The 16,126-nt window shown below is 32.5% G+C and overlaps 2 protein-coding genes and 1 long non-coding RNA gene across 3 annotated transcripts; all 3 read right to left on the reverse strand.

Moving 5' to 3' along the window:
* Window positions 1–1,377: 1,377 nt before the first annotated feature.
* LOC144851463 (uncharacterized) lies at window positions 1,378–1,719 on the reverse strand. The gene is made up of 3 exons (XR_013614183.1): window positions 1,699–1,719; window positions 1,598–1,657; window positions 1,378–1,448 (listed from the first exon to the last, which is right to left on the reverse strand). It is a non-coding gene; the product is annotated as an uncharacterized LOC144851463 (long non-coding RNA).
* A 1,313-nt stretch (window positions 1,720–3,032) lies between these two features.
* LOC144853008 (protein SpAN-like) lies at window positions 3,033–9,125 on the reverse strand. Its single transcript, XM_078711063.1, has 14 exons — window positions 9,051–9,125; window positions 8,213–8,414; window positions 7,914–8,034; window positions 7,695–7,764; window positions 7,251–7,464; window positions 6,995–7,044; window positions 6,819–6,945; window positions 6,306–6,407; window positions 6,005–6,108; window positions 5,637–5,665; window positions 4,425–4,675; window positions 4,099–4,196; window positions 3,697–3,794; window positions 3,033–3,321 (listed from the first exon to the last, which is right to left on the reverse strand). The coding sequence occupies exons 1-14, from the start codon at window positions 9,123–9,125 to the stop codon at window positions 3,033–3,035; spliced, it is 1,830 nt and encodes a 609-aa protein (XP_078567189.1).
* A 1,924-nt stretch (window positions 9,126–11,049) lies between these two features.
* On the reverse strand, window positions 11,050–15,789 carry LOC144853009 (blastula protease 10-like). The gene is made up of 12 exons (XM_078711064.1): window positions 15,659–15,789; window positions 14,819–15,022; window positions 14,385–14,511; window positions 14,109–14,231; window positions 13,706–13,803; window positions 13,451–13,569; window positions 12,929–13,251; window positions 12,655–12,773; window positions 11,914–12,032; window positions 11,520–11,797; window positions 11,185–11,340; window positions 11,050–11,063 (listed from the first exon to the last, which is right to left on the reverse strand). The coding sequence occupies exons 1-12, from the start codon at window positions 15,740–15,742 to the stop codon at window positions 11,050–11,052; spliced, it is 1,764 nt and encodes a 587-aa protein (XP_078567190.1). The 5' UTR covers window positions 15,743–15,789.
* Window positions 15,790–16,126: the final 337 nt, after the last annotated feature.

A 16,126-nucleotide genomic window follows, 5' to 3' on the forward strand; every position in this document is an offset into this window, starting at 1 on the left:
CATATTGACACTTGACACAAAATGTAGCATTAATATTTACAATGTACTTTTCTTGTAAAATAACCATGATTGTTTCCTAAAGAGCGGTGCATTTTGTAAATAATTCTACGCAAACCGTTGTATAGTTTCTGCAACGTAGGTCTATGCCTATCCCAACTCTAACTATTTACACTCTTACTTTGTTGTATCATTTTATTCCTGCTAATCCTTCTTGCTCATTCCTCATTCTAGCCTACAGCTATCGGCATAGCTTCTTCGTCTTATATTATCGTAATGCTATTTGAGGGCCAATTAATATTTTTGCTAAATTTTACATTTTGCTAAAATCCTTGGTTTGTTTCGTATATCATTAGGACTATACTTTATTCAATCTACTTCTTCTTTGTCCTCCTCTTATATTCTTCTCTTTCCTTCTATTTATATTATATCTTTTATTTCTACTCTTCTATTCTCTCTTTCAATTTATAATATTCTACCTTACTTCTATCATATCTTTACATTTTCCTTTCTATTTATTACATCCTACTTTTTTACTTTTCTTCTATACTATCCCTCCCATTCACCTACTTTTATCCTTCCCTTTTTTGCATTTCTATGTCTATTTTTTCTTCCATTCTATCCGTTTTTACCTTTTGATTTTTTTTCTATTTTATCCTTTCTATTTGTCTTGAAACTATCTTCTCTTCTATTCCTCCTTTTATCTTACATTCTTCTATCATATCCTTCCTGTTTAATTTCGTGCTTTCTATTCTATCCATGTTTATCTTTCTACTTTTCTTCTGTTTTATCCTTCCCTTTAAATGTCTATGTTTCTAATCCCTTCTTCACTTATAAATATTCTACTTTACTTCTTATTCTATCTTTCCATTTTACCTGCTCTTCATTTGTACTTTTCTATTTTGTATTCTACAGTATTTTATCCTTGCTATTGCCTTTTTAATTTTCTTCTATTTTATCCTTTTTTTTAACTATTCTATTTTCTTCTATTCTATCACTCCATTATATCCTTCATTTTCTTCTATTCTATCCTTTCATTTCTGTTTTTCTTCACTTCTATTCTTCATTATTCTATTCTATCAACCATTCTACTTTTACTTCTCTTCTTTCCTTCACTTTCTACTTTTACTTCTCTTCTTTTCTCCACTTTCAACTATTCTACTTTACTTATTCTTTTCTTCACTTTTAAACTTTCTACTTTTCCTCTATTATATCCTTTCATTTCTATTTTTCTTCACTTCTATTCTTCATTATTCTATTCGTACTTTCTCCTATTATTTTCTTCACTTTAAACTATTCTACTTTCTTCTATTCTTTTCTTCACTTTCAACCATTCTAATTTCTTCTATTCTTTCCGTCACTTTCAACAATTCTAATTTACTTCTCTTTTTTCCTTCACTTTCAACCATTCTATTTTACTTCTTTTCTTTCCTTCATTTTCAACCATTCTACTTTACTTCTTTTATTTCCATCACTTCCAAACTTTCTACTTTCTTCTTTTATTTCCTTCACTTTCAAACTTTTTACTTTATAATTTTATTTCCTTCACTTTCAAACTTTCTACTTTCTTCTCTTCTTTCCTCCACTCTTAAAATTTTACTTTTCTTCTCTTCTTTCCTTCACTTTTAACCATTCTACTTTACTTCTTTTATTTCCATCACTTTCAAACTTTCTACTTCTTTATTTCCTTCACTTTCAAACTTTCTACTTTCTTATTTTTTTATCCTTCACTTTCATCCATTCTACTCTACTTGTTTTCTTTCCTTCTTACCTTTCAACTTTTCTTTCATTAATCTGTTTATCATTTACTTATACGTCCTTTCTATTGTTATAAGGTGTGTTATATTTATCTTTATACTAGTCTTCTATTTATTCCTTTCTACTTTACATTTAATATTTACTATGTTTGCGTTTTCCATCTCACTTCTAATAGTTTATCTTTATTTTATGAAAACTTATTTGTTTACCTTTCTACATTTCTTCTCTTTTAATTTTTTTTCCTTTTTACTGTTCTATTTTACTATTTTGGCTATTTTCTTCCTCTTCCTTTCTTGTTTCTTTTTTCAAACATTTTAATCATTCGTTCATGTTCATTCTACTTTTGTTTATTCCTTTTCTCTGTTTTTTGTATTATTTCCATTCTTCAAATCTTTTCAAACCATTTCTATTTTACCTAATTTGTTCTATCTTTTCTACCGATTTATATTTTAGAAATTGTTCTCCTTTCTATCATTCATTTTCTCAACTATCACTCCTAAAAATCCCGATAGGTTCCTTTATTATTTGATTTCTTCTTTCTTGTACTTTTGTTGTCATTTTACCTATTTCTGTTGTTTTTCCTTCTTCATTTTCTTCTACTACTAATTCCTCTTTATTGATTATACAGTATAATGGTAATGATAATTTAATCGTCATGGTTTTTTTGTACATGGTAATATCTTTAATAATGAAACACATACGCTATGCAAATTTTAAAACAATTGTTACTTTATTTAAGTAAACATAAATCATTCATTCTAATCAATAATCAACTGTAATTAAGAGGTCTTGTGTTACTTTTTTCTTATTTTCTAATTTCATTCTCGAAAAATAAACAATCTATATTGATTGAAGTGATTTTGTGTCTAAGGAGCCTTCATTAATATTATTATGTATTATTAGTAGGCCTACCTGACAAGGTGAAAATGTCAATTTGCTAAAAATCCAAACATCTTCAACGCGGGCTCGGAAGTTATCGGTCATTTTTACACATCGTTACAGTTAAATGTCGGAGGAAGAGAATCCAAAGACGGATATCAGCTGCAGAAGTTATTTAATAGGAATTATATGTTTCTATCTCTCTTACTAATAGTTAATAGTAATGATATTTTTTTTTCCATACAAGATACTGTACAGTAAGTACAAGATATGAAAAATACAAATCAATTAAAGTTTGGTTAAATAAGTTAGATATTTAGAATAAATGCAAGCACTTCAAATTATTACATATCAATATAAAATCATCAAGTCACTTCGTTACATTTTGGTAGATGGGTTCAAGTCAATGTCGTGAGACTGCATTGTTCGCTTTCAACGGCAGGGCCAACGCATCTTCCAGGTCCCTTATCGCAGGTGCGAATTCTAAACCTTCTAAATTCGTTGCATGTACTGTCCAATATACATTCACTCCATTCAGAGAAACTTAAGTATGTACCATCTAACGTCATAAGTCTGTATTCGACAACAAAACCAGGCGCAACAAGGCTGAAGTCCGAGTGAAAGGTAAAAGTTACGCTTCTTCCTAAGTCATACACCAAACTTCCAGGTGATGTGGTTCCACAATATCTAGAAAATGATTTAATATTATCGTTTAGCGAAAAATCACAAAGGCAACAGTTATGTAAAATCGACAGAAATACGATGATAAGGTTGGGTTGGATCATTGGGAAGAATATTTCCATGACTTTAAGTACTCGAAGTTGTGAAAATGAGGCTTTATTCGGAGTAATCTACATTTAGGTACAGGTGAGGCGATATTGATTTTATAGCTCGACGAAGGCGAATGTGGAAACTAATGTAAGCCGGAATCAAGGCGTTAATTCGAACTAAATATCCCGTGCTATTACTTAATTAACTGTTTATATAATAGGTTGTGCCCATAGACACGCAATAATAATTCATAAATATGAATGTCACCTAATTCACTTATAGAATACTTACCGTTTTCCGTCTAACATCAGGTAATCATATAAACAGAATCGGTGACGTTCGACACTAAATTCGGTAAACGTAATAGCAATTCTTTGGTTCTCTGTTGCCTATAATAAAAATAGAAATTACTTGTTAGGTTTGACTTCCTTATACCCTAATATATATTTAATTACCTTAATATATATAAAATTATATTTATTATAACACCCATTCTTGTATTCTTGCCATTTGATTGGTTAATTACGCATCACGTGCCGTTCATTATTATTACTAATGAACGATGAACGCTCTGCTTTCAACTCATTCATTTTGGTATACATTCATGATTTAATTCCATTCCGGTAAATCACTATATATAATAGTGTGTTTTATATAAAATTAACTATAACTGATAATTATAATAATACTTACCAAAATAGTATAATTACAATCTCGTTCATTATCATACGGGGATGGGTGGTTAGGTGACGTGAATATTCCACTTTCAAGAGTTGATTTAATGTTGCAGCCTGTAAATATAAATATTATATTAAATTATGATATATGATAAATGATAGCATGTATAAACTCTGATTACCTAATTTAATATATGTATTGAAATACTCAGTTTATTGAGACAATTTTGATCCAACCAATCAGTAGATATGTGTTGGTTTCTGGCGTAGCGTATTTGTCGACATGTTTACAAAATTAATGCATTTGCAGGCCTAAAGAGATATCGTTGTATTTTTACTTACCGTCAATAACAACACCACTATTTACTGTTGTAGTAGGAAGAGGTGCCATGGTTGTAGTGGGCTGCACTGGTGTGTTTGTTGTTGTTCTTGTTGTTGTTGTTACCTCATTACTCTCTGTTGGAATGACATAACCGTTTACAATAAAGCTTGCTGAAAACCCAGACAATTGAATATTGCCGTCAGATTTGAAAATCACTGCCATTTCATTTCCTACACTAGTGATCGGTCTTGGTATATTACTACCACAAAACCTGCATGAATAAATAAATATTTTTTATTAATGTAAAAGAGCCAAAGGATACTGTATTAAAGGCATAATAAATCTGAGTTTAAAAAAATGAATAATAACTTGAAAATTGTGGACATTATCGTGCAGACAAATAAATATATACTATATATCTTGAAAGATGCCAAGCCACGTAATAATAATAATTGATGTTCTTAATATCTATGTCGAGAAAAGTCGACAACGGCAAGCAACACAAATCCCCCATGTCGAGAAAAGTCGACACTCATTATACTTGCTCAGACATAGGTTTAGATATACAGATATTTCCAAGCCCTCTACCGTTTGGAGAGTAAAACTATGAGTTCAAGGGGTAAATTTGAAACAAGATGGAAAACATGCGATTTGTTTGGTTTTTGAAAATATTTCATAAATATCATTTGAAAACAGATTAATTTGTTTAATTTTTGGTAATTACGATTGCACAGTAAGTACATATAACCCGCTAATTGATGTGCGAGGAATGTTAGAGGAAATTTGACTACGCGAAGTGAAGCTAGGCCAAGACATTTTGTAGCGATAGAAATAATTCGCCTGCAAGAAACGTTCTTAGCCTTGAAGAATGGATGGACATATAGGCCTAGACAAACCGGACGACAGGGTAAGAATAGTTTATAATTTCACATAAGAATATGGTTTTTTACAATCATATTTGCTTAGATAAATGCATATATAATGTATTTATAAATGAATGAATGAATGTTTCCATACGTGTTTGATCCAAACAAAAGATGGCTGGGGTAATAATGGGCTTAGAAGCATTGTGCAATAGGGGTATATAAAAACGAATATTATTATTGTTTTTGAGTGAGATTGTTGTTAAGAATACGTACCGTTGAGGATTTTCGAAACCATTGGCATTGTCCCGTACTTCGACGTAGTCATATGAACACGAATTGACAGATTAAAGACTAAATGAATCAAACGTTAGTGTAACAGTGCTTCCGACTGGCGCCTGAGAATAATACAAGATACATAATTACATGTTTGTTAATGATTACGTATTTTAGGCCAGAATTCGGTAAAAGATTGTTCCATGGATGCGTATTTTCAGATGAATGAATAGACGTCTTTTCGTTTTCACGACGCGCCAAATAGTCTTTCTCACTAAAATGTTCAGCTTTTTATAAAGGGGGATGATTCAAAATGATATGATGATCCTGGTAAATAAATTAACATAGGCCTAGATAAGCTTTTAATATACGCATGTAATAAGTTTATATCTAGAACCTAATTTCATTTCTCCCACCCAATTATGTTTTTTGGGAAAGTTGACAATAGGCACTAAGCTTACCTTGATAATAACTGTACACCTTCTATTACTGTCGTAATTTTGTGGAAAGTTAGGCGAGTCAATCATTCCAATCGGTTCTTCAGTTGTATAAGAGCACTCAAAGCCTTATAGATAGAAGCGTATGTTAGTTAGTGCATATCGTAATGAACATAACGTTTTGTTTTAAATTCCCAATTGTTTATTCCCAAATAGGCATTAGGCACTAGGCATTGTCTATTAATCGTCGATAAAAGTTTCAAACGTTAAAATATGACCAACGATCATTTTGTGTTGAAACCTATTACATTATATTAATACATACTTTGAATCTCGCAGTTAGATCCGGAAAAACCTTCTTTACAGACGCAGGCACAATCAGGCCCAACGTAACCTTCATTCTGGCAGTCTAAAGAGCTGCACCCAGCTAGAAATTTAATTTTAAAAAATATATATAATAAATGTAGCTGTAGTCTTCATATGTTTGTACTGGATTCGTACATTAGTAGTAACAATCAAAAACACCGGACACATGCAGTTGTCTGGACTACCGAGGCTATCTTGTACCACATGGGGAAAAAAACTTAAATTCTCGGTGGTAGAACGTCACAAAATAAAGACCAATCATACATGTTGTTTTATAAATTTGGCATACACAATGGTGGATTCATTAAATGGGGTTTATCGTAGTATTAAATGTACCAATAATTAAGTAGATGGGGTCAACGAAATGAAGTAATCGTATACGTGTTAGTTAAGTTAGTTATACCGGTTTTACACAACTTCCCTGTTATATTTATACCAACGTTAGGAAAAAAAAACAAAAACAAAATCTTACTGCTGCACTGGTAAATGGTGTTGGCCAATTTGATGTCGTAGAAACTAAGTTTGTTCCTGTTTCCAAGCTTATCTCTATCAAGTGGATTTAGTACTTGAATCGTTGGCTCTCCGTTCTTTGTAAAAGCCTAAATGGAAGCAAAACTAGTTTGATAAGTTGTGTGAATCCTATCGCACGAGACAGAATAGTTCCGCCGTTGGTGAGCAATCTGTGACTCCTTTTTCTACTTTCAACGTAGTTTAAAAAGATCGCGAAATGGAACATTCCGTTAATCAAGTTTCGTTCTGCCCATATCTGATTCAAACTAAAAGCCCAACTACCTAAAATGAGCACCTCCTCGTGCCAAAACAAGCGTGCATCATTTTGTTATTTTACTCCAAATTTATTTCTAATATATCAATAATGATTTAAAAATTATTCTCCAAAATCTGCTTTTACTTACAAATTTGCTGTAATGCATGATAGAGCCAACATCGTAAGGGACGCCTTCAGTGGTTCCGACATCAGCGGGATATTTTTCAAACTGTCTTTCCAAACCCTCCCGAATATTATTTAAATTAACCTGGATATATGAGTCACGATCACGACGTGATTGTTCATGAAAAAAGCCGATAGCGTGTCCAATCTCATGCATGATTACTCCAACCTACAATGAATGAAATAATGAAGTTATATTATTTACATGCGCATAATCTATATCTATCATCAATAACAAAGTGTTTGTTCCTATATACAGGTTCATTCACATCTCATTTAATTGTGGATTGTAGTATTTGTACAGTATTTCATATTTCTTAGTTTTGCAATTGAAGAAGAATATACTATAACTATAACATTCCCACAGTAGCATGAGAATGGAAGATAAGCATGACTTACCACTTCGCAGCCTAATCCAATTGACAGTTCCTGTGGACTTCTGTCTAGGTAGCCGATATAAGAGTAGCACCTATGCAAAAATATTAAAACTGTTAAATGATAATTCTGTAAACTTCTATCAAAAAAGGTTAAAATAGATAAAGGTGTTTTGGTGATGATGGTGGTGGTGATATGATATAATATCTTTAGTGAAGATGATATTTGCTAGTTTAGTATTACCCTGCGTCTTTGATAAATCGGATGTGACTCTGACTTGAACCCAGAGAAACTTCTTCAAATGTCAAACACGTCACATCACTCCATTGTTGTATAGCCTGTTCAATAGGAATCCTGTCGAGTTCTAAAAAAAACGTAAATTGTTAAATATTTATTTGATCAAGACTCTACTCTTCCTTATAACAATGAACTTTTATGTAATATTCCAGAATTATTATTATCGTTGTTTTATTTGTTAAGTAATCATAGTTTTTATACATAATTATATAACATAGGCCTATTTTAACATTGTTTTCAAATACCTGATTCTGGTGAGATGCTGTAGTAAACGTGTTTATTTGGCCATCTCTTTGAAAGACTTTTTATAGCCTTTCTAGAATTCGGTTTGGTTTTGTTTTCATTTTCAAGTTCTGCTAATCTGGCAAAGGTTGCTCTTTGCTTTTCCGTCAGGATGATGTCAGATTCGAATGCACCAGGAAGGGACTTTTGTTCTGGAAACTTGTCCTGGAAATTATAATAATGAGGAAATTATGATAGACCTATATACTAAATATATTTAGGTAGGCCTATATAAACAATGTTTTAGGCAGTTACACTCACATCGGGAACAATTAACATTCATAATTGAACGAATTGCTTGTAAATGTTATGTTTCCATTTAAATGAAGGATGTGCGTTCGGATGTTACAATGATTCCGCATAGCATACCACAGCAAAACAATCCCATATATTGATTGTGTGATAAATGCCTCAAACGGGATTCGAACATCTCGCTAACAAGGCGAGCCTCATAACCATTATACCACAAATACTTCATGGTTAAACATGTTAAACCATACAAAGTGTTCGTCCTCAAAGAAGAGGATACCAGATTAATCTGGTTGTACGGCTAGAATAAATGTAAATAATAGTAATACGGTACAGTATTATAACACACCAGTTATGTTTTCTTGCCATCACGTGTCATACAACAAATAGAGTCATTAAATTCGTGAAATATTTTCAGCAACCAACTCATAAAAATTCAATATTAGTATATTATAAAATTATAGGCCTAACAAAACAAAGAGACCGTCAAACTTGCGAAGCTATAACATAGATTTAAACATAATACAGTGTTAACTAGTACATATAGCTTACCCGTTGGCCGCTTATTGACATACAGCAAACTGTTGGAAATAGTGTACAGAATATTAGTGCTGCTGCTAACTTCATTTTTCAACTTCTGCCCTGCGATGTACTTCAAGCGTAACAAAATTTACCAGAATGATGTTTGTACTAAAGTGGTGGTTTATATAGGGAAGGGTAAGCAAAATCATGAGGGTACATGCTGTTTTTGTCCCACACTACTGACGTCATTCGCACTTTGTCCTCAAGATTGATCGATTTATGTGTTCTAAACTTAGAAAAAAAAATGTTGACGTTGACGTTGCCTAGTTGCTGCATTAGCATTAATTTTCTTTCTGTTTTTGCCAGAATCCGTTAATACAAAATGGGGAAAACACGATATTTTCGCTGAAAAGTTAAGATTCTTCTATTTGTTCGATCAAAAGAGAGTGAATAGCAGAAGAAAAACGAAAATATCAATCCGCGTGCATGTTGGGATTTATAGCGGGCCGTTGACATTATTAGAATCGACTTATTTTTCACACTTTTTACTGTTTAAAGACGAAAAAAGTTATCGCAATAGGATCATATAAAGTATTTATTTTTACATTAAATGTAGATTGTGTCCTTAAATTAGATCTAAAAAACGTAGCAGGGAATGGGACTTTTTAAAATTATGTTATAACAAATGTATTATTGAAAAATAAATCGAAATCTTTGTTAAATTATATTCTATTGGTTATGATTATGTAGGAAGGATGATGATTTCTTCCTGGTATGATGAGTAGCTTGCTTGGGATTGACTGTCTGGTGTGAGTGCCAATAATTCATTAAATATCAAAATAATTGATGAATTATAATCGTTTGTTCAAATTTCTTTAGAACATTTTAATTGGTCTATTTCAGATTTAATACATAACTTAATATTATACAAAGATATTCTACATGAACTTAACAATACGTTTTTCTGCATAACAATTAAGTTATATTCACTTTATCTAGTAGAACAATCACGTAGTATACAAAATAGTGCATTGTATTTCAGACGTAATGCTTGACTTAATTCTTACAAATACATACTTAATGGTTATAACAGTGAACTGTAATTACAGTACTTATTTCTACAAAGAATTAAATAATATTCACTTTAATCTAATCAAAAATTCTAGAAAAACTAATAATAAAAAAATAATTATATTGTATTATTTCAGACTTAATACTTAACTTTAATACACACACATGTTATTTGATGATTTTAGTACAATGAAGTAAAGTATGACATAATACTATTCTTATTAACATTCTCTCATGGAACTGAATCTGGAATAACCGTGTGAACAAATTACATCATACAGCACATATACAATTTTAATACAATAGACTGCAGCATGAAGTTATGTGTAAGTTATAAAATCATTCAATGTATGTATCCAACTCTCTTCTTTCAAGAGATAGTTTTGTATTTTATTTATTTATAAGTACTGGTTTTTTATTGTGGATTTCTGCGGGTTTTTATTATTTTATAATTATGTAAAATGTTAACCCTCTCTTGTATATAATATGTTATCACTGTACATTTTCGTGTTTTTAAGAATTAGAAAACCAAGTTTCATGTTCGCTAATATTGTGTTCATGAAAATACAGATTTATCCTATCCTCTTTCACTTGTCCATGATCTTATAAGATACGTTTTTACATTAAAAAGGGAAACGGTAGGCAGAAAATATAACATTAAGCGTCACCGTTACTGGTGTAAATATTAACAAACAATTCATTGTGTAAATCAAATCCTATAATATTTTTAATTTTGTATAAGCCTAATATTTGTAAACCTTGATTATTGTATACTAATAGAAAATCTGCTTTCCTAAGTTAATTTCATCAGACTTCTGGGTTATCGTTACATCCCTACATCACACGAATCTGTTTCTACCGGAGATCCATTGCAAAGGTGATCGCCTTCCGTGCAAAAGAGAAGACGAAGTCTTTCGTACTGTCCGTGAAGATGCGCACATTCTGACCACCGTGTCCATTAATCACTGAATACTGTAGTTAAAAAGAAAAATAAATAAGTAAAGGGCACAATGTCATATCATCCTCCATGGTAATTTAGTAGTTGATACCGGGCACAACTTCAATTCTAAATCATACATGCAAACGTATTTACCTGGACAATCTCTCAGGTTGCATACGATCGTTTCTATATTATTAACACTCTGACAACTTCGATATCTCTCACGCGTTCCCAATGAGCATGAAGTCGAACACGCGGTCCATTCTGACCATTCCAGCGACTGCTCATCACAAGGATCTAATCCGATAACTAAAAATCAATTTAAGTAACATTAATCAGAATACAAGTTGTATGTTACTCTTTAGTGAATGATTTTATTTCCGATTGCGATAAAAGCATTTCATACGTGGAGGTTTCGTACGTAATCTAACGGTAACTATATTAAATTATCAATGTTATAACAAAGAAACGTACAAAAAGTAACTTACATGGACATGGTACTTCGTTGCATGTTCGTTCTTCAAACATAGTGACGCTACATGCCTCAGGTACGGCGTCTAGGCTAATACATTCTCTCGTTCTATTCTGGACTCCACCGTCACAAGGTTTAGAGCACATAGACCAGTCCGTCCATTCACTAACATGGTTGACAATTTCGTACAATGCCTTAAATCCTGTCGCTGTTACACTGCCGTCACTAAAAAATCTCATTCGCATTTCGGAACCAACGCTCTCTATAACTGACGGTAAAGTCGTACCACAATATCTAGAAAATGATTAAAAAACACGTTATAATAACCAAAACTTGTTAAGAAACTTGCTGTAAGATATGCTTCTATAAATCAACTTTGTATTTGTATGTAATGTATATTGTTTCTCTACCTTGTTCCATCTGTATCAGTGTTGTCGATTATAATATCAATAAAGTCATAAATACAACCAGTTGAAAATTCCAATTCTATAAACTCGAATGTAAGTTTAATAGTCGTAGTTTCTCCGCCCTGAAATAGAAAAAGATAATAATAAATACAGTCACGCCAGTTTTTGCATTGGTATATCCAGCAATTGCTGATTTTATTCTATTTTTAGTCGCGTGGACGCGACTCTATAGTTCACTATGTCGGTCGGTCGGTCTGTCTGTCGGTCCGGTATCACTATGCGTTTTCGCACGCGACTTATGGCTGTTGGCCTTGTTATATTATGTTGCCATGAGAAAAACCAATTTCAAATCTTTCGTTGACGAGCTATTTGACAATAAAGTTATCTTGTATCTTGTATCATTAGGGACTCTCAGAGGTTCACAAGACAAACATATACACAAGATGCTCTACATAAACGAAGTCTTATTACAAGTCTTTGGGAGTGGAGTTGTAATTTTGTCCTTAGAAAAAATCCTGACATGTGACGGGACTTATTGGTGTGGTAGCCAAGCATCATAACCACCAAGCCACAACTCCACTTGGTAGATGATATATATATTGATAGGTATTGTGTTTATTTATACATAAACAGTAATTTTAAATACAGATACAGATTCCTTTTATTGCCCAATATAATAGAAATTACAATGCTCATTTCTTGCCTTAAGTAAGTAAATAAATATTAACATCGTTGTATACTCACAGATATTAATATGTGGCAGTCTTCTCCATTGCTGTACTCGGATGGGAACCCTGGAGATGTTATGACTCCTGTTGGTTCCACAAGCTCCTGGTTACACACTGGTGCTACCGTAACTGGTACTGTTCAAGAAATAATCAGTTTTAAAAATGTTATTTATGAATAATACATCAGTTTGAAACATTGTACTCTTCCTAAGTAAACACTGAGAAGTAGCGGAGAGATGCTGGATAAAGGTGGAAAAAGAGGCTAGCACCACTGTCAGGTGAAAACCTACCTGGAAGCTGAAGTAAGAAGTAAGATTTACAACGAATTAGATTTGATTTGAACTCACCAAAACAAGACTCTACATCACACTCCCTTTCTTCAACCGTTCTTCCAGAACAAGAGTTACTTGTACATTGACGGTTACGTCGTTGTTTGGAACCGATTGAACACGATGGTGTACATTCAGACCAGCCACTCCACTCCCCTACATCGTTCACTATAATGTACGACGCTTTAAATCCAGAACCCGTCACACTTGCATCGGAGTAGAATTTCAGAAGTATTTCGTTCTCAGAACTTTCAATTTGTGGGGGAGATGATGAGCCACAATACCTGAAAAAAAATGTTTTCACAAATAAATATTTTGGCACACATGGCGTTTCATACGTGTATACTTTAGTTGCAGATTTGTTACTGAAAAGAGTATGATTATATAACGGTAAGTTACAATGATAAACAGAGAGGAGTTCATTGAAGAATAATGATTTTAAAATTAAAAATTATGATTGCTATTTTGGCAATTTCTACTTACTTAATTCCTTCTTCATTAATATTTCCAGATCGAATCTCTAAAAAGTCGTAAAAGCATTGACCATGTGGTTCCAGGTCAAAATAATCAAACATCAACAAAACAGTGGATCCAACTTCACCCTGAAAGAATATTATTATACTCTCAAATTTTTTCCATGTTTTACTTTGCTTACATTTAAATGATTTAGGGTATTTCTAAATATTATATAATAAAGTAGGTAATAATAACAAATAATTATGTATAAAAGTTACTTACGGTGATGAGAATGAGGCAGTTCTGATCGTTCATATACTGTGATGGGTAATGCTGTGACATTATTACACCGTTTACATCCGTTAGCTGGTAAGAACAACCTTAAAGAAGAAGTTTGAAAATGCTTATTAAAGACATCTTTACTGTGGATACGAATGTGAACAACTAACGAGTAAGAAATAAGTATTTCAGAAGGCATCAAATTACGTCATACATAAATGCACAGATATATGGAATGTATCATATGAATTATTATTAGGATAATCGGTTGTTTGGTAGTGCGACACATTTTAAAGTTCACACACAGTGCACACACACAATAAGCGTATACGGTAATCATTAATTTATCAAGTCGACTCATTTGACAAAAGTTGTTAATACAATATTGTTACTTATGTGCACTTACCTCGATCTGCCGGCTCTTGAGTTTGACAGAGGGTACCCGAAAACCCTGGTTTACAAACACAGTTGCATTGTGGGCCAACATAACCATCGTTTTCACACTGCAACTGAATTTGACCACATGGCTCTGTAAAGTAATAATGGTAAATGATAATGAATTAAACTACTGGATGCAGCGTCATAAACCACTTTAAATTGCTTCCTTTTATTGAAGCTAACTGTAACTAATTCATGAAAAATGATTTTGTAGTTAATACAAAAAAAATGACAATGTTCTTACCGTTGCAATGATAAATAGAGTTAGCAAGTTTGATGTCATAAAAGGTTAGACCATCTCGGTTGTCAAGTTTCCACTGATCAATTACATTAAGTGCGCGGATAGTAGGTTGGCTATTACTCGAAAAAAACTGAAAAATATTTTTTTTAAAACAACATATAAACATTTTGATGGAAAGAAAGACGATGTTGCTATACTACAGAGGCCATTATTGGGTTCCATTCAATGGAATTTGGGCATGTCATGAACAAATGGTAATACATTATATCAAGCAGAGTGATACAAAAAGTTAGCAGCTTCTTAAATCCACGATTACAAAACTACATCTCTGAGTTTCAGCACTATGTTCCTATAAGCATGTGATGTTGTCAAGGAATAATAGCTGTATTTTATTATTATTAATTATAATTTGTATAATTATAGATAACATTGCTTACCTTTGGTCCGTAATGCATTATAGAACCGGTGTCGTACTTCACACCATCCGTGATAATTTCATGAAATTGGTATTTATAAAAGTTTCGAAGTGCACCCTCATTTACGTTTTCTTCGATTATTTCAATGTAATCATCGCGATCATAGCGAGAATGTTCATGGATGAACCCCAGGCTATGACCAATCTCGTGGACTATTGAGTTGATCTGATTTAAAGAAATAAATCAATGTTTAATGTTTGAGCATAAATGATAAACGAACTCATGAACAAATGAAAATTAAGTACTATAGCAAAAATAAACAATTACTGAGGCTTTATTATTTCTGTACATGACCAAATACACTGGTAAGTTTGATATTGTGATAATAGAAAACAAACTCCGAAAATGTGAGAGCCATTATGATTCTATTTCGAAGATAATCGTGTATATGAACAAATGAAGTTTGAAAAATCGAAGTCTTGCCTCACTTTTTTTTTAATTTTTATCATGAACAGTTCGAATTATAGAATTATAATGGCTTGCCTCATTTTCCCCATTTTTTAGAACTGGAAACCATGTAGCAAGGAACCAAAAGAAAAGGGTGGATGTATACAATAACAGATATATTAAATAGAAATTAAGTAGCAGAGAGATGCTGGATAGACAAAGGTGGAGAAAGAGGCTAGCACCACTGACAGGCGAAAGCCTACCTGGAAGCTGAAGTAAGAAGTAAGTAGAAGTAAACAAATACAATTCGAAATATAGAATTAGGCTTGCTTCAACATTTTTATCTCATATCAAACTTATTATTGGTTAAAGACAGCTTTTAAGTCGCTTCTAGTCTATGAATACTAGGCTTACATGCTGGCATCCGCCGCCAATTGATATTTCTTGTGGTCCAGATTGCACAGTTTTGCCAACTGATGACCAGCATCTATAAAACATAACGAATATAAACTCAATGTTTGAATGTCCAGATATTGTATAGTTCCCAACTGAAAGGACAAGTCCATTAACGATGTAAATGAAAATATGTAATACGCAATATCGAAACTTACCCCATGCCCTTAAAGAAGTGGAGGTAGACAGAATGTCCAAGCGGCATGATATTGTTGTTATCGTTATGATGGAACCTTACGCAAGTAACCTCCTCCCACAGACTCATTGCTGTTAAGATCGCATCCGTGTGTTCCTCTGAAAAATATATATTTTGGAAGTTTATCAATCGTATAGTATATATTGAAATCATTTATTTATTTTATTTTCAATCTTTCTACATAACAAAAAAAACAGGGAGTAGCGGAAAAGCAAAAGTAATAAAACTGTCAT

This window comes from Antedon bifida, chromosome 9 (genome assembly GCF_963402885.1).
Source record: "Antedon bifida chromosome 9, ecAntBifi1.1, whole genome shotgun sequence".
NCBI lineage: Eukaryota > Metazoa > Echinodermata > Crinoidea > Comatulida > Antedonidae > Antedon > Antedon bifida.

Coding starts and splice junctions, on each gene's coding strand:
- LOC144853008 (XM_078711063.1), bottom strand. CDS start 9,125: ATGAAGTTAGCAGCAGCACTAATATTCTGTACACTATTTCCAACAGTT. Junction 7,765..7,913: donor CGATTTATCAAAGACGCAGG/GTAATACTAAAC, acceptor ATTTTTGCATAG/GTGCTACTCTTATATCGGCT. Junction 3,795..4,098: donor ATTGTAATTATACTATTTTG/GTAAGTATTATT, acceptor TTTTTATTATAG/GCAACAGAGAACCAAAGAAT.
- LOC144853009 (XM_078711064.1), bottom strand. CDS start 15,742: ATGTTTTATAGATGCTGGTCATCAGTTGGCAAAACTGTGCAATCTGGA. Junction 12,774..12,928: donor CTTCTTACTTCAGCTTCCAG/GTAGGTTTTCAC, acceptor TTTCTTGAACAG/TACCAGTTACGGTAGCACCA. Junction 12,033..12,654: donor ACTGCCACATATTAATATCT/GTGAGTATACAA, acceptor TTTCTATTTCAG/GGCGGAGAAACTACGACTAT.